The sequence below is a fragment of the Ambystoma mexicanum genome, chromosome 3q (genome assembly GCF_040938575.1).
Source record: "Ambystoma mexicanum isolate Mex_15411 chromosome 3q, UKY_AmexF1_1, whole genome shotgun sequence".
NCBI classification, from domain to species: domain Eukaryota; kingdom Metazoa; phylum Chordata; class Amphibia; order Caudata; family Ambystomatidae; genus Ambystoma; species Ambystoma mexicanum.
The window spans coordinates 608,825,113-608,844,170 of NC_090926.1; the positions used below are offsets into that span (position 1 = coordinate 608,825,113).

The following is a 19,058-nucleotide window of genomic DNA, read 5'->3' on the forward strand; positions in this document are numbered from 1 at the left end:
CTCGACAAGCTGGCTGGTCTAGAGAGAAGAACTTATATGCAAGAATAAACACAGGAAAGCAATGACCACATCTGGTTTAATTTTATGAGACTGCATGGAAGCGGAACGGCAGGCCTTTCCACATATGAATATTCAAAGTGACAAATCTCTCTGCACTATCCCATGCCCTGCCTCCTCACCTCTTCTGCATTCTACCCCTGGGTGTGCTCTTACCAATTCCCCCATAAAACATGTTCCCCCTAGTATTAAAGTTGTATCCCCAGAGAAGTCTTCATGTGAACATTGGTGGAGACAACCACTGGGAGGACATGTGGAGTTCATTCTTCCATCTTACCCAATCAGCTCTACGCTTCCTTTGAGAGCCTGTTATGCAAGTTGGTCATCTCTCCCTCCTCCATCCGGGGCATTGCTACTATTTAGCAGCCTCCAGGTTCTACCTCCCTGTTCCTCTGTGAATGGGCTGATTTCTGGTCCTCCTTACTTTCAACCTCCTCCAACCTGTTCCTCCTGAGTGACTTTAACATCCAATTTGGCTGCCCTGGCACAGCATCCACTCTTTTCATTTACCTCTGCACATCTCTATGCCTCTCCATACTCCCTTCTGGTCCGGCCCACTCTGCTGGACACACTCTGGACACCCTCATCCACTCCGACCTCCCTCTCTCATCTCCTCTGGTCACCCCTCTCTCTTGGTCAGACCACTCTCCTCTTTCCTCCCACATGCGTCCCTATGGCCTGGTGACTGCACTTCCAAAAGCCCTTTCAACCTCGTTCATGAACATCCGCTCGATGAAACGATTGTCTGCTGCTGCCTTAACTTCCACCTTTGTTCCCCCTTTGCCCCCAACTCAGACTCTACCACCGACACTGCTCTCAGCACCTTCCACCTGCCCATCAACAACACCCCAAATAGCGTATAACCAACTACAAACTCACCTAGAACAAAATAATTTGCTAGGAGCCAGACAATCAGGCTTTAGGCCTAACCACAGTACTGAGACAGCACTCTTGGATCTAAAAATCCAATTAGACGCTATCAGAGACTCAGGCAAACTAGCTACACTACTGCTACTGGACCTATCAGCAGCATTTGACCTAGTAGATCATGACAAACTATGCAACACTCTAAAAAAAGATTTTAATCTTTCCAACAACGCCACTTACTGGATCAAATCCTTTCTTACGGACCGTACATCCAGAGTTGCCATTGGGAACTTTGCAGCGGACCCCATATTAGTGCCCTTAGGGGTCCCCCAGGGATCCTGCCTATCCCCCACACTCTATAATGCATACACCAAACTCTTATTCTCAGCCCTAGACGATATGGGTGTCATCTACACTAATTTCGCATATGACACACAGATCCTCATCCCTATCTCAGGCGACTACACCCAAGACACCCTCACCATCAATAAAGTTTATTCCATAATCCAAAACTGGATGGCCCTGAACAGTCTTTGTTTAAATGATGAGAAAACGGAGATCCTCATTGTGGGCTCCCAAAAAAGATTAAGCACCCTCCAGCCGGACTACTCCCACATTAACATCGACGGTACCCAGATCCCAGTACTTAAACAAGTCAAAACGTTAGGTGTCTACATCGATGCCAACCTCTCCATGCACAAACAAATAGCAGCCCTCTCCTCATCCACAGCTTACACAGCAAAACTTATTGCTCTTAGTCGCCAATTTCTCACCCCTGTAAATTGTATCACTCTGGCTAGAGCCCTAATCCTAACAAAACTAGATTACTGTAACATCCTCTTCCTGGGAACATCCAAAACCAATATAAACAAAATCCAATTACTGCAGAATAAAGCCCTTAGAGCGGCTCTAGGGATAAAGAAATCAGAACATATCTCTAACATTAGAAGAGAAAATCACTGGCTGCCTATTGAAGCAAGGATCATATTCAAAACCCTTAGCATTGTCTACAAATGCACCACTAACAAAGCGCCCAGCTACCTCAACAACTCTATCAAAAATAAAATGGCTTGCAGATCACTGAGATCCAACAATCTGGCCCTCTTAGAAGTTCCCACATTCAAATATAGCAGAGCAGGAGGAAGTAGTTTCAAAGTTCTAGCCCCTTCGCATTGGAACGCCCTTCCACTAAGCATCAAAAAGGAGGAATCTTTACAAAACTTTAAAAAAGCTCTGAAAACCTGGTTATTCAATAAATATTGAACTATCTCACCAATTGTATCTGATTTAGGACCATATTTTCCATTGTAACGTCTGTAAAAATATTACTGTCTTGAAACTGTAACATTGTGTATTAATTGACTACCTTCTGTATCCATTCGCCGTGATACCCCAGGGTCTGGGCGAGTAACAAATGTATTAAATAAATAAATAAATAAAAATCCCTTGACATTCTTGCCCCAGTAATGAGTATCAGCTTGAAACCCACCTCTAACCGCAACAGCTGGTATGACTCTGAAACTTGCAGACCTAAAACGAAAGTGCAGATCTGCGGAACAGTAGTGGCAAACTTCATGCTCACCCTCTGACAAACTGGCCTGCTGACTGCTCCAAAGGCAATACAGACTCTCTATCCGTGTCAAGAGAAGGGCCCACATTTAGGCACGGGTATCTGGTGCATTCAATAACACGGCTGACCTTTTAAAAATCTGCAGGGAACTAGCCAACCCTTCTGCAGTCTCCTCCAGCCCTATTCCTTCTCAGGTCCTCTGCAAAACACTTGCCACTTAACCACCAAAACTCAGGACATCCTGAACAGCCTTGTTACTCACTCTCCCAACCCATCCCTTGCCCTTTGCCTCCCTTGGCCACTCATTCTCCTCCTTCCTCCTTCTCCTCGTTCGCCCTTGTCAAACCTGAAGAAGTCAGCAGAGTTGTCCACTCCATGAAGGTCTCTTCCAAACAGGTTTCCCCTTGCTTATCCAGAACCATCAAGGACAACATTGGCTCCCTTGCCCCTGCACTCGCTGATCTCTGCAACCACTCCTTTGCCACTGGTTCTTTCCCCTCTGCCCCCAAGCACTCCCTTGTACACCCCCTCCTTGAAAAACCATCAGCAGACCCTACCTGTCCAGCCGACTACTGCCCTATCTCCATCAACCCCTTCCTGGACAAACTGCTGGAGAAGTTGGCCCTGGCCCAAATCAACACTCACACTAAACTTATTGGTGGTCTCCATAACCATCAATCTGGATTCCGAACATCCAGAGGCATGGAAACTGCTCTACAGAACACCTGTGAAGAACTGCTTGCATCCTTTGATTCCTACTCCCCAGCTGTCCTCATCCTTATTAATCTCTCCTCTACATTTGAAACGTTCAAGCACTCCATCCTCATACAAAGGCTCCACGGCACCCTTGGTATCTCAAAGCTGGCACTGGACTGGCTGACCTCTTCCTAATTGACTGCTCCTCCCAAGTCATCCTGGACAACTTCTCCTCTTTGTGCTCTGAAACACTTGTGTACGAGCGCGATACAAATACAAATATCACATTCTATCCTACTTCCTTCTCCACCTGTGCACCTGTGGTGTACCCCAGGGTTTATCCTCTCGCCGTGGCACTTTAACATCTACCTTACTCAGCTGGCACTCCTCATCTCCTCCTTCTCCCCAACTTCCAATGTTATGCAGACGACACACAACTCTTCTTGAAACTTCCTGCTGACCCTCTTGCTCCTTCCATCATCCTTGACTGCCTTTCTGCCATCCAGACCTGGTGCACTTCCAATGATCTCTGTCTCAATGCCAGCAAATTGAAGATCCTTCCCATTGGGACCCCTGCTCCTGACTTCTAGCCTTCACTCTGGCTTTCCTCCATGGGCTCTGCTCCTTCTTCTGAAGCCAGAAACCTTAGAGTCATCTTCAACTTCTCTCTCTTTCCTCGCTCACATTCAGGACATTGCCAAGAAGTCCCACTTTCAGCTCTTCCTTCTCAAATGAATTCTAACTTTTCTCACCTTCCCCAGAAGTTCAATGTTACCCAAGCTCTTGTTCTCTCTAGGCTTGACTATTGCAATAGCCTCCTCATGAATCTACCTTCTTCCACTCTGCAACCCCTCCAGCTAATCCAGAATAGGGCAGCATGATTTATCATTGGCCTCAAGTCTAGGGACTGCATCTCTCCTTCCCTAAAAAGTCTTCATTGGCTCCCCGTTGCTTCATGGATTAAATTGAAATCCCTCTGTATCATCCACAAGGATGTCGGGGGCCAGGGATCACACTATCTGCAACTCTCTCTTACTAAATATTCCCCCTCTAGACCTCTGCGCCCCTATGGCACCAACCCTTTGTGAGCAAAGTGTTTTACTAAACAGAGGGCAAGAGGTCAATCACTTTCCGCAGCTGGCGTCCTTCTTTGGAATAGCCTTCCCTGCCCTCTTCGTTCTTAAATTCTGGAAGCTCCTCAATACTTTCTTCTTTACCTCCTCCTCCCCCCCTCTCTCCTCTGCTAATTCTCACAGTTACTTTTTTGGTGCTCAGGGCCCTTATGCATCCTCAGGCCCTGGCCTCCCACACCAAATTGCCCCCAGTTTCTGTCTATCAGCACTTGCCTCAGCACACCCTCCACCCTGGAGGCTTGAATTTACCATACATTGCACTTCACCTGTTGCTCGCCCATGAGCACCCCAGCACCAATTCCATTCCGCCTCGCTTCTGCACTTGCACGTTCTGAAAACTCACAAGGCATAGTATGTTTGTCCCCCCAACCCTCACTGTATTAATATTTTTTATGTATTTTAATGTTTCTCATCCTCTTGTCTGCTCCCTGCTGCCATGTGGGTGCTTTGAAGCAGAATTTACTTGCTGTATAAGTGCCTAACAAGCGAACAATAAATACATAAATGGTGTGGGCTGTTTGTGAGCCCACATGATTCAAGGTAAGACATCTGCTCAATATGTCTTGCATGTGGCTGCATAGCATGCTGCAGTAGTGTTGAAACCCATAGCATACATCTGAATACCACGACAAATGTGATACATCTTTCACATAGTCTCTACCACATGCATGTACTCTGCATGTACAGCGCAGCAGATCCCCCAACTGTAGACAGTTGCCCTAGAGGTTCATAGCCTTTTCATTCTTGCCACATTCTCTTTTAGCTCTACGCCCCATAGAATACTGCTAAGTCTCACAAGAAATGTGGTCGAGCTGTCACATATTCACTATCATCCTCTATACACTCTTTTCCTCTTCTCCATCCACTCTTTCACTGTCTCCACACTAGACATCTGTGGTTTCTGTACAGTGCCTGATCTTCAATTGCTAATGCATGTATTGCGTTGCTCCTCTCACTCATCTTTTCAGATCACTGTCTGCAGAAGGGCCATGCTTCCTACAGTGCTTTGATGTCATTGCATATGGCAGGAGGTGCTATACAGATATAATATAACATCTACCCTATTGTTATACCCAGGCCAAGTCAAAGACGAATTTATTTCACTGAAGACTGTTGTACTATTATGACGAAGGAGTGTAATGATACCTTATTTACGTTTAGAATACACATAAAACTTCAAAAAAAGAATATCTGATTCCATCTAGTTCGTAATTTGGTAGGAGTTGGCGGATTAAATACGTTTAAAAAGTGAAGTCTAGATGTGGGTCGAAAGTTCACTGGGTCTTTAGGATCACTGCCTTTTTTCTTTAGTATAGTGAGCACCATAGGATGTTCGAATGGAGTGGAAAGACACCAGGTTTAGGAGAGTTATTGATGAGTGCTCTTAGGAATCTTTCCAGGGATGTAAAGTTGTTTTGAAGAATGTCCAGTGAATTTTCAGTGGACAAAGATCTGCGGTAGAGCCAGTAGGTTTATCTCTGGCAACCTGATGTGTTAAAAGATCTCCGGTAGAGCCAGTAGGTTTATCTCTGGCAACCTGATGTGTTAAAAGATCTCCGGTAGAGCCAGTAGGTTTATCTCTGGCAACCTGATGTGTTAAAAGATCTCCGGTAGAGCCAGTAGGTTTATCTCTGGCAACCTGATGTGTGACGTCATCGCTTGAGGCTGATGAAAGGAATTAAAAACAGTGGGGTAGGAGTCCATGTCCCAAGTTTGGGAAATACTATCTTCATCCAGGAATGGGGCTTTCAGGTGGATTCCTTTCTGAATTAAGTAAATGCATCATTGAAAAGTTGGTGATAGCCTTGCATAGTTGATGCGGGAAAAAAGGGTGTCCTAGTCTAGGTTTGTTGCATTTCTGAGATATTCAAACATTTTAAATATTTCTATGGTAGAATGTTCAGCCATCGAGATTCTATTTGCAAAGTAGTTTTTTTGTTGTTGCAAATAGGTTATTCATCATGTAATTTTGCATCATTTGCTTAGGGAAGTTGATTCAGAATAGGATTTAGAGGGCAGCCATTTATGTTATGCCCTTCTGAGACTTGTTTCCCTTTGAGGTTAATTCCAAGATTATTATTTTTGTGTGTCTTTTTACTAGTCATGAATGTAGAGCCAATTGTTAATGTTCTCTGAAATGAAAGTGGGTTCTTCAAGCCAAAGATTAGATTCTGCGTGTGATGTCATTTCAGGGGCTATGGCTGAGGGAGAGAGAGTGGAGCAATTTGTAATTAGGATCTTGGTCACATTGTGATTGCTAAGGTACTCACGGGTGAAATCGAATATCAACATGGCCAGTTCAATCCCAAGGAAAATATTGAATAATAATTGTAGAAACGCAGATGAAATATTCCAACAGCGATATGAATGGGTTGTAAAGTTGATAATCTGAGAAAACCCTAGATTGTACAGGTAATCGAAAGGACAATTAGCATTTGGCTGGAGGACTCAAATCAATAATTTAAATCACCTTGAGCGTATGTGCAAGAACTGTTTGTGGCAAAGAGGACAGCTAATCAGTCAAAAAACTAGTAATGTTTGAAGAGGTCTGCCACGTAGTATGGAGGATGCCCACGTCTGTGTGACGAGGAATGGAGCATTTTCTAATCGCGAGAATGTCTTTAAAGATTCATACAACTCCACCGCCTTGCAATAAATGTGCTGCATTTGTGCCATACTAAGCACTGCTTCCATCGTAGTTAATTATTTCCACACAGCCACAAGGAGTCATTGTGGAGAGAAGGACGTAAACAGCATAGTGACCTGCCTTCTGCAAACATGTTATGCTTCTGCGAATTTTGCTATATTGCTTTGATTGTAATTATTCATAAACCACCAAGCATCTAAACACTGTAGGCCTGATCTTCCTATTCAAAAACACTTTTGTAAATCTGACCCTGTGTGATGTGCATTTGCAATTGGGTATGTGTGATTTGCTCCGCATTGGGGTTGTAGACTTGTGTGGCTTTGGGTAAGGATTTGAAGTTAAGGTGAATTCCATACTTGGTGGTCTGCTGTTGCAGAACATTTAATATCTATTGCTTTCCTTCTTTCAGCACTCATTGGCTGTGTGCTGGAGCGCACAGTTGGATCACACACCGGCACACACATCAGTCCACCAAACAAACCCATTCGCACAGAGGCGTACACAAACACTTCTTTCCAAACAATCACACAGCCCCAGCAACACACCCACTTATTCATTCAAAGAGGCACACACGCAAACACAGCTGTTCATTCAATCAGGAATTAGTTTTCGCTCTCACTCCCTCACTTGTACTTTCATCTCACTATGCAAAGGTCAGAACTGTTGGCTGTGACAATTCTTGATGAATGCAATACATGAACATTTGGTTCTCTCCTCTCATCATATTTTAAAAAAGAGCCATCATCAGGAAACTGGGGTTTGCATCACATTTATTAGCATTTAGTCCCCGGCATAATCTACACGATGCACAGTACAAAAATTCTGGCAGACGCCCATATTCTATGAACATCTTCTGCATCTGGCGTCCTGCCTTTCTCATTCTTCCTTGTTCTGTAGAGAAAAAAGCACAACGGCGAGGGTCAGCTGTTAATTGCATCCATAGAAAGAAATATTTCATGTAACCAAGAAATTGTAACAGGCGATTCCATGCGTGTTCCTTACTTAGTGATTGCAATGGATGTGCAAACGGTTCCCTCTGCCATTGCCTGTCTCCCGGCTACCGTTTGATTCACATGTATTACACTCAGTGCACATGCACATGTGATACTCCCATCACCAGACAATGGGATGAGGGGGCAGTTATGCATGGCACATAGTAGTGTCATTCAGATGATGATAACGAAGTATGATTAACCTATGTGGCACAAATAATGGTGATACTAACAGAAAGCCTGGCTGCAATGGGGCCTGCCCCACTCTCTGTGTTGGCTGGATTAACTGTTCTGGATATTAGTATTGGGATCAAGTTGTCAAAATCAATTTTTCTTGAAATAATGTTTGAAACACGTCAAAAATGTGTATAGTGCATCATAGTAATTTCTGTGTCAATTCTTCTTTTTTTTAAAAGCAATGATTTGATGTGTAGCTAGTTTTTCAGAAATAGTATTTTGGAAGTGTGACCCTGCAATATAGGGGCAACTTGAATACCTAGATTGGTAGCTAAGATGGTTTCCTCCTAAGGAAATGCAGCCATGTCTATAGCTCAGGTTACCCATCCAATCCACATGGCATGTAAGATCCTGTGCACACCCAGGATGCCAGCGTGGAATGTGGCATCTAAATACATTGCCAGCCACCTTAAGAAATGCACCCCACAAAGAAGCTTAAGATCTAGCTCACTGAGAATGAGGTCCCTAGGAACATAGATCATGGAATGTTTCATGAAGAGATGCTTAGCGGTGGTGAGCCCTGGCCTCTGAAATACAGCACCACGAGCAGGAGCAAGAACGCAGTCACCTGCTCTGCAGAAAAGCACTGAGGGATGACTCAAGCAACCAGCCCAATACCAGAGCATTCATTTCTCTAACGTCTCTTTCTCCCATATGGGACTACACTGATTTATACAGTACTTTCAATTTCCAGCAATCTCCGAAATTGCTCTCAAATGTTTCGCCCATTCCATCCTCGATTGAACCCCAAACCGCCTACCCCGCCTTCTGATTCTGCGCTCTGAAGTATTTCCTATCCCTGTGGTCCATTACCAAATGCCAGATAAATGCATACATTATTAAAGATGTCAAGTTTGCATGTTCAAACCTCTTACAAGCCTTTAAACTAAGACGTTTCAAACTTGATGTCATTCTCCCATTTTAATCCTAGCCATTGCATTTCAATCCGCTCAGCCTACGGATTCTTCTGCCACCTCCTTCAAAAGGGCCTTCAAAATAATATGTATTGATTGCTTGGCCCACAGGGGGCAGGTGAGTTGATGTGAGTCCTGCAGATGGTCCTCATCACTATTCTGAAGGCAGATCCGAACATAGCAGCACTCACCTTGACAGCATCTCGACTCTTCACTCGCAGTTTGTTGACCTGTGACTCGGCGATGTCCGCGCGCTCGGAAGCCTCCTCCAGCTCATGCTGAGTCTTTCGGAATCGAGACAGGTGGGTGTTGGCCTGTTCCTCCTGAAAGACAAACCCAAATGTGTCCCATTAATCCAGTCTCATGCCCAGTGCTTCCATTGGACAGGATTTCCCCGGATTCAGAAAGTGGTAAAAATTGCCCGAGTTGCCACACACTGCACACACAGAGCTCGTTCTGTTTTCTTTATGTTTAACATATGGGCACATTACAGCAATTAAACAAACATGTCTGGAGACAAAGCAGTGTGTGGGTGTGTACCCCTATGTTTTAAAAAAATCTGCTACTGTCAAAATTGTAAAAAGGATCTAGCACAAAAAGAAATTGGAGGATTTTTGTATCCGAGCAATAAGTGCTAGCAAAGAGTTTGTACCTAGATTGTTAAAATGATATCATGGCCCATCAGTTTAGTGCTTTTTTTCAGATAAATAAGTGCCAAATTCTCGCATAGTGTTTGCACTTAATTTGATGAAAATAATTCCAAACAAAAATAATGTGTGGGCTTCTTACTAGCAAAGTTATTGAAAAACTCGAGTTTATTGGAAAACATTTCACTTAGTGCACACAAAAAATATCCAGCAACCGTCCCTTTTGCTGACAAGTTTCTTCGAATGATGAAGACAGCAAAACAAAACCATTTTTGAGAAAATCACTCGCTGCAAATGTTATGATACGTTTTATTTTTTAAGGTCACCAATATCGGAAGATTGCCTGAATGTAATGCACAATTTCACAAAATGTTTTAAAGTAAAATTGCAAAATTCCACACATCCCTATTTGCTAGAATATTCATTTCACAGCATTTACGAAAAATGTTAACTACTGGCTCTTTGTTTGTCTCATAATCTTAATGTAACTCCTACAAAGAACTGCCGTGGACGGCCATTTTAGCAAACTATGTTCGACATGTTATGCCTTACCGCTCTCTCATAGCAGTAGAGAGGGGAGGGAATAGCTAACACAGGCCCAGGAGCGCTGAACAACTGCCATCCGTTCTATTACTGTCATTGCATGCATGTTATTAGATCCTCTTACTGTACCCCCTCGCTGTACAGTGTTCAGATGCTGCACCAGAGTATGCTAGTTAATGCCCTACATCTGACATACACACATAGGTGATGCCCAAATGCCTGACCGTGGCACCATAGGGCCCTTGCAAAGCTGTTCCTGATCACTGGGAAATGCCAATGTCATGTTCTCATCAATAACAATGCGCCCCTTATGCATATGCTTCATACACTCACTGGAAACAATAGCAACCCATCACCTATGGACATGATGAATGCACTCATTGGAAAAAGTAGGTTATTTTCAACAATGTATAATCATAACTCTGTTTGATCTTTTTCACGTAACTCATCATCTAACTTTAGCCTATTGTTGCCCATATAACAAATTAAATGGAAATTACATTTACTTATTTATTCTTTTTAAAAGAAACCAACTCCTTCACTACTTGTGTGCCATATATACAAAGGAAGGTTCTGAAAACACATAGGCAGGGACTCCAATCAGTAAATACTGGAAGACAGTTCAGAAAGGAAAGGCCTGATCCCACAGGTGTTCAGAGGATTTTCTATTTAGAGGGAGAAGATGGATCCTGAGGTGTGGAAACCACATTTTGATGAACTAAAAATGCATTATTTTCAAAAACTTCAGATGATAATGTCACAGTATTTCCTGACCTCAAAAGAAGAATTAACAGCCCATAACATTAGTTGGCTTACTTTACCTTGATAGAGCGACCAATATGTTAGATTTACAAATTGTGAAGGGAGAAGGAACTCTGAGGATGAAACATGAATTCTTCACTTACGGCCTCTTCCGCTTGTCTCTTGTAGGCCTTCACCTTCAGCTGCAACTTGTCCACCAAGTCCTGGAGCCGCAGCACGTTCTTCTTGTCCTCTTCAGACTGCCAACGATAGAAGAGTCAATGAATAAGCATATAACGAACCAACAAGACGTGCCAATAGTCAGGTGAAGACCACAGTACCCTTTGTACAGTTCATGATATTCACCTGGTAGGTGACCTCCTTAAGCCGTCTCTCGTACTTCCGCATCCCTTTAATAGCTTCTACTCCACGCTTCTGCTCCGCCTCGAGCTCGTTCTCCAGTTCATGCACCTGCAACATGACATACTGAGTGAAACTTCCACTTAATTTAGATTTTGTGCACAGGCCTGCATTAGATGGCACACTGCAACAGGCTACCGTGGTGTCATTTCGCTCTCTCCTTACTGATTCTGCCTTCGTAACCACCAACTTGCTAGAATGTAGCGTTGTGCTCCAAGTTCCTGTCTTCGCCAAGATTTCCTTGATATTGTCTCTTGACCGACCAGGTGGATCGGTAACAAAATGCCAATGGACACATTTGCAATTTTGTAAGTATGTTAATCTGCTAAGCTTTGTAATAGGTATTCTGGTATGGTCTTGCTAATGTAATCAATCATGTGTTGTATGTTGATAGGGTGAACATATAATTGAAAGATAACGTGTGATTAAAAGCTTCAACAAGAGAGCAACACAGAACAACATGGTTGTATCTTCTTAACCTCACCGCGGAGCATTATGGAATCATGGACAACTATTAATGGTGGGGCATAAACTCTGCATTCTGTCTGATAATCACATAATATGCATCAGCTGTTCATACCCTGGCCTCTAGTTTCTGGAGCTGCTTCTTGCCACCCTTCAGTGCCAGCTGCTCCGCCTCGTCCAGGCGGTGCTGCAGGTCCTTCACAGTCTGATCCAGGTTCTTCTTCATCCTTTCCAGGTGGGCACTGGTGTCCTGCTCCTTCTTCAGCTCCTCTGCCATCATGGCCGCCTGATTAAAGAAAAGAAGGATTGACAAAGACCGTGCCAAAACAATCATAGCTAGCAATCAAAATGTCTATTAGTAAGGGGAGTCAAAACATCCAAGTGACCACTGCATGGGTATAAGTGTAAGCATTGGTAGGCTATATCTGCCACCGTAATATTATCTGTGGGAATGTAACTATGTCAGTAACTGTGAACCAGTCACAGTGGGAAACAGAGTTCTACTGCCCTCAGGCTATATTCACCTAAGCACGGTTCAACAGGGTACTATTTCTGCACTGCTGGGAATGATCATTCCATATTAGCATTCCCTTTCCTGTCCTTTCCTAATGTGGGAGATACACCACAAACCTCTGTCCCCTCCCCAGGCCTCCTCCCCCCAAGCCCAGTCATATATTTGGCAGAGGATTAATTCTCAGCCCCCCACCCCGTCCCCGACCCGAGCTCCCATTCCACTGACGCACCCGACCAATTCCGAAATTCAAACACACAGGCATCTCCCGATACAACACCGTACTTACAAACACACACCCACCCCTCCCCATAACCAATCCTTACCACAATGTCCATTCACGCCATCGCTTCCATATTGCACAGTAAACACGTGCAGTTCCCCAACAGGCCGCCGTTTGATGAAAACGGCCTGTCAGGGAAATATTTATGCCAAAAGAGGGCGTTTGCGGGAAACAGATATTGGAGAAGTAGAACATGCATGCGCAATATGAAGTGCAAAATGTGGTAGATTACGGATAGGTTGTTGTATGCATTATTTGCCTGCTGGCTCGTAGCTTTAATGTGACACTCGAAAAATCACCAGGGATGCTCGATATTACACTGTGCGAGCAGACCCAGCCCCTCTAAGTAAATGTTTTTTTTGGGGGCCGGGTGGGAGTTCTCCTGGAAGAAAAGCAGGAGAAACATGGCTCAAATAGTACTTTTAAAGCACATTTGTTCTTATGTAGGGATTAAAAAAGGTTCCATTACCCTTTGCCAATGCACATATTTTCGCGGTCATTTTCTACACAGAACCCTCCCCGCCCCTTTTGACGCCTTACCCCATTTTTATTTCAATTGTTTTTTTTCAAAGTAATTTCTTCGCAGAAAATTACTTTGAAAAATATGCATCGGTAAAACAACGCAATACCTTAAAAAGTATTAGTACCCATTGAGGGTCAATGAGCTTGTTACAAGCAAGCTCATTGGCCCATCCCGGGTCTTACCTTGCCGAGAAGGCTCTGAAGCCTCTGCTTCACAGCCACGGCTCCGGGGTTCCTTCCGTGACTGCCCGTCATGGAAAGGGTGAAGGGACTGCATGTAGTCCCTTCTCCCTGTTCCATGGTGGCCATTTTTTCCATTCAACTGAATGGCCGCAATGGAAAGGGAGAATGGACTACGTGTAGTCCCTTCTCCCAAGTCCCAGCAGCAATTTTTTAAAACTTTTTTTTCTCGAGTCGAGAATCGGTCGCAGCACCATTTCTCGACTGCAATACAATTGCAATTAGTACCCCGGTACAACTTGCTGGGGTACAAATGGCAATATGACCCTCAGAGGGGTCCATTACCGGTCAGCTAATGCCCCCGGGGCTCTGTCAAAGCCCACGCTTTTCTCTGGTTTTTAACTATGGTAAGTAAAACATGCAAAAGGACCTATAACATTTATTGAGTGAGTAATAACATAGTGGAAGCACCATAACAAATTCTTTAGTTTAAAGATGAGGGGAGACGGAAGGAAGGCTGTGGGGTGCATGGTAGAAAGGACAAGACGAGCAGAATACCAGGGTACCCACACAAAACATTCCCATGATGCAGAAGACCAATGGGAAATCTTCAGACGTCACTGTATGCCAGAACACCACAGTCCGTCTCAACGTTCCTGCAATACCTCACTGCAGTACAGTTATGAGCCCTCAGACACAATTTAGCTTCCCTGCAGTCACTGGATCGCCCCTCTTTCGGCACGGTGCCTATTAGCCACCCTCTAGCTCACATTCTGGGATTTACACGGAAGCTAAACCTGTCTTTCTGTCCTTCACTACTTCTTCCACTGCAATTCTCAAAGATGCGTTAAGCAATCAGCTTGTGCTGAGGGCACTCAAAACAACTGCCAACATGTTAGCGTGGGCACTGCAACACAGAGGAACCCAAGCCAGAGGATAGTCCCTGGAACAAACAGCAGGTTTCATATAGTGATAACCCTTGCACCCTTCCTCCAGAAAACAGAAGCGTACATTTTAATCGGAGATAATGTAGGTGTCTGAGCTGGAGTTGTGGAGGTCCCTTCATTCTCACGGGACTGCCTCAGAGCCTTGAGAGAATCCACATTCAATCACACAGTATCATTAAATGTCTTACCCCTCGATCTATTGAAACAGCAACCCTCTGCACATTCACTAGTGCCCATCCTGTGGAGTGGCCAAATGGTGGTAAGCCAAGCCTTGTCTCCTATGAACATGAATGCATGCACTGCCTTTTCCTGATTGCCTAGCAGGTCTGTGAGCATGTGCATTCCTCTCTGGCATGCCCACAACCTGTGTGCACCTGAGTGAGGGGCCTTTTACGTGTGCCTGTTATTCTGATGGTCTCTGAGATGGTCCTTCTCCTTCACTGGCATTCCCACCAGTGAGACATTCAGAGTTTCTCTCTTTGAATTCGGGCACTTATTTTTGGGTTCCACTGACAGGGGAGAGCATGAGTACAACTCACATCAGTGATTGATTTTTTGGCTTTTTCTTCTGCATTTCTCGCCTCCTGGACGGCTTCTTCCACTTCAGTCTGAAGCTGAGAGATGTCTGCCTCCATCTTCTTCTTTGTGTTGATGAGGCTGGTGTTCTGAATGACAGATTAGAATCATAATAAGAAACAGATACTGTTTGAAATGCCACAATGCAGAAATCAATGTGTATCACCAATGAGAAGATGTTATAATACCTGAGAGTGTAGAAGCTGCACACGCTCAGAAACATCGAGAAGTTCCTGTTCAGCCACTTTGCGGCCGCGCTCAGTCTGTTCCAGGGTCGCTCTCATCTCCTCAATTTCTGCTGCCATCAGGTTACTCCTGCGCTCAACCATGGCCACCTGTTCCTTCAGATCTTCTTTGCTTCTGAGAGCATCATCAAGGTGCAGCTGAGCATCCTTTATGAGAAAGCAAAGAAAGACTACAATGTTTAATATTGCACTCTCTAGAGCAAACATCAATAGCAAATATGTCTGTAATGATGCATTACCTTGAGCTGCCCTTGCACATTCCTGAGCTGTTTCTGTGCCTCGGCTGCTTGGCGGTTGGCGTGTCCCAGCTGGATTTCCATCTCATTCAGGTCTCCCTCCATCTTCTTCTTCAACCTGAGGGCATCATTCCTGCTTCGGATCTCAGAATCCAGCGTGCTCTGCATGGATTCTAGAGCCCTCTGGCTGGTCCTCTTTATTTGGTCGATCTCCTCGTCCTTCTCAGCAATCTTTCTATCAATCTCACCTTTCACTTGGGTCAGCTCCAGTTGAATGCGGAGGATCTTTGCCTCTTCATGCTCCAAGGATGCCTGCGGGCGCAAGTTTGAAAGAGAGGTATGTCTATCGTGTTAGCCAAACAAAAAGTGCAGGTTTTCAAAGAAAAATTCAAACAACAACACAGGATCTTGAAGGGATCATCACTAACAGTGTAACTACATATTTATATCCGTTAGCTTTCAAGAACGCATGGGTCCCTTACTCAGGCAGTAAATCGCGCCATTTGGCAAAGCATAACACCCTATCACAAAAATACATTTAGAAACAGACATTTAAAATACTCAACCATTTTTGCTATGTGATATCCAAGATTTTGATTTATGGGGTTGACGGTGTGTGTACTTGCCTCAGCTTCTTCCAAGGCTGACTGGAGTTCTAATTTCTCTTGTTCGGTTTGTTTCTTTGCTTTTTCCAATTCGTGAATAGATTTGCCACTTTCGGCGAATTGTTCTGTTAGGTCTGAGATCTCCTCTGTAATTGGAAAAAGTATTTGAACAATGTCTTTGCATGCAAATCTGGCATTTACCCATGTAATGCACAGGATGAAAATAAAGGTCTCTGTAATAGAGCAACCATTCTAATCCAGTGTAGCAAAGACAAACTTGACGCCATAGGTCCCGATTCATGACATTTATTGCACTGAATTTGCACTGCTGAAAAGTGACTTTGCACTGCAGACACAAACCCTGATTTATGGAACTGTGCAACTTGTAAAGTCAGTACAAAGTCATTTTTTTCAGTACAAAATGACTACACTGTATTTCCCCTGCAAAAATACACTTTGCACAGTTCCATGAATCAGGGTGTATGTCGGCAGTACTAAGTCACTTTAAAACGTGCAAAACAATTCCATGAATCGGGTGTTGATCCACTTTCAATATCACCGAATTTCAAGTTTAGACACCTTTTCTTGGACTAACTGAAAATATTATGGTGAGAAGGATGAATGCATTAGCTTTCGTAATCACATGAACCTCTTCATCAGATGTCTTCACAAAGCTAATGAGTAGCAAAGAACCCCACATTGCACAATACTGTCTCAGAGAATGTTTTTATTTAGAAGAACAGAAGGTTGCAAAAGCATGAGGCTTCTCCTGAGGATATGACACCCAACTCTATTACGTTCACAATACGCCATCTGGAACTACAGCAGCCAACTCTCATTATGACCATAAAATACCACCTGTGGCTATGGTATCAAAACCCTGTAATGCACATGAGACTTCACCTGAGGCTTCAATACTCACTCTTGTGATACTTGAGAGAGGTTCTCCGATGCTGCAACACCCACGCTCGGGATATAAATGCAACTCCATCCAAGGATAAAAAACTCCCTGTCCTCATGATACTCCTGAGACCCTGCCCGAGGCTGGAGCCCACCGATGCTGGCCATGTGCATGATTCTGCATCTGCAACTTCACCCACTGGATGGCTATGAGGCTCCATCTTAGGCACACCATGCATATACAATACTTTACATGAGGCCCCTTCCCAGGCTAGAACACTCCATATATAATTCACCACCTTCATTATATCCCCACACAAGGAACCAAAATGCCCACCCTAAGGTACAGGTAAACCTCCAGCTGAGGCAGACGCTTCAACCAAAGGGATGGGAGGCTCCATTTTAGGCACACCGTTCAGCTATGATACTTTACACAAGGCCCCTTCCCAGGCTACAACACTCCATATATAATTCACCACCTTCATTATATCCCAACACAAAGAACCAACATGCCCACCAGAAGGTACAGGCAAACCTCCAGCTGAGGCAGATGCTTCAACCAAAGGGATGTGAGGCTCCATTTTAGGGCACTACATCCCACTCTCCTAATGTGCATGAAGTGCATGTGAGATTTAATCTAAGTGTACAACATATCCATACAACTCTTTCTGAGGTGCGTGTACCCATTCTTCTGCCATCATGATATTGGCATGCAAAAAAATCCATCTGAGGCTATAATACGCCAGCCTGGTAAAAATCATGACACTACACTGGAGGGTGCACCCTACCACAATGAGGTGCACAAGTCTAAGATACCTGACTCCCATGTGACCCCATCAATGGCAACAACACACAGTCTTCCTGATGTACACGAGTCACTAATGGTGAGGCCACCGATGAGCCAAAACCATGTAGCCTCACTACTGGGGCCAGCACTGCATCTAAGCTATGGAATGCCACGTAATGGCATTCATTATGAAATGTAACAGTTTGCACTCGGCTGCATCACTATCAACCAGCCCTAATGATGCACAAGTGAAAGGCAAGTCAGTATTCCAGAAAAGCCAATGGTGTATGCACTGATAATTGCAGTAGCACGGTGAATGCCAGCTTTCTTTGGGCAGACATGTTACAGTCATCATGGAGGAGTACTGTACTTACGCTGGAGGTTCTTGTTTTCTCGTTTCAGAGTCTCAAGATGGTCCAACGATTCCTCATACGCGTTCTTCATCTTGAAGAGTTCCGTGCTCAAGGAGCGCGACTCCTTCAGGGCCGCCTCAAGTTCAGCCTGACCTTCATCGTGCTTTTGTTTCCATTCTGCCAGAACCTATGGAAGGGTCCCATTTAGAAAGGTTGGAAGTGCTGAATGTATTTACACTACACGTAGCATGTACATTTTGGGAAGAAATAGACTATATTCCTTGGACGTTAAACATATTCTTTACTAAGTCATGGTATAGTACACCCGTGGATGTCCTTTATCACTTCTGCACAGAGATTGCTCAGCATCTCCATTGTCACAGCGCCAGATGATGCTGCAGCCAGGTGTGGCTGAGGGCTATTTCTAGCATGCAGTATCAGTGAACCATGCGGTGCCTAATCCCATGGGGCATGATATCATATCATATGATAAGTCATTTATAACGCACCTGGACACAAGTGTTTCTAGGCGCGACAGGACAACGAAGGGAAGACAGAAGGAAGACAAAACAACAATCTTACTAGGCCCTGTGCCATTCAGATCGCGCAAGTGCAGGGGGCGGGGGGGGAATCATCATCCTGTTTGAATTGTACCCAAAATGTGCAGCGGGGTGTGATGTCCCATATCTTTGCTACCCCAAAGCCACTGTGTCAGAGAACCAGACCTTTGAAATGTAGCTCACAGAAGGCAACATAAATGCTCAATTGTCCTGCCCACAGCTCGCTCCTTGTCTATGGATAATGGGGTGCCGTCCTTGCCACTAAAAGACATTATGTGAACCTTTAATGCTGACATAGGTATATGTCTTGCCTGACCACATTATGGCCAATCGCCCCTATGTTTTCCACAGTGCCTCCTCTCTGGAATGTCAATTTTCAGGGAATGGTATCATTATTTTACATAGCCGAGCGGAATGGTATTAG

The 19,058-nt window shown here is 44.4% G+C and overlaps 1 protein-coding gene across 1 annotated transcript in view; it reads right to left on the reverse strand.

The window, feature by feature from the left end:
• Positions 1-7,723: 7,723 nt before the first annotated feature.
• LOC138582825 (myosin-4) overlaps positions 7,724-19,058 on the reverse strand; it is a 48,094-nt gene continuing 36,759 nt past the window's right edge. The window contains exons 32-41 of the mRNA XM_069654489.1: positions 18,096-18,261; positions 16,056-16,180; positions 15,433-15,741; positions 15,137-15,340; positions 14,912-15,037; positions 12,045-12,215; positions 11,411-11,515; positions 11,209-11,304; positions 9,305-9,436; positions 7,724-7,861 (exon numbers count right to left, since the gene is read on the reverse strand). Coding sequence (XP_069510590.1) covers positions 7,847-7,861; positions 9,305-9,436; positions 11,209-11,304; positions 11,411-11,515; positions 12,045-12,215; positions 14,912-15,037; positions 15,137-15,340; positions 15,433-15,741; positions 16,056-16,180; positions 18,096-18,261 — 1,449 coding nt within the window. The 3' untranslated portion in view covers positions 7,724-7,846. The remainder of the gene's footprint in view (positions 7,862-9,304; positions 9,437-11,208; positions 11,305-11,410; positions 11,516-12,044; positions 12,216-14,911; positions 15,038-15,136; positions 15,341-15,432; positions 15,742-16,055; positions 16,181-18,095; positions 18,262-19,058) is intronic.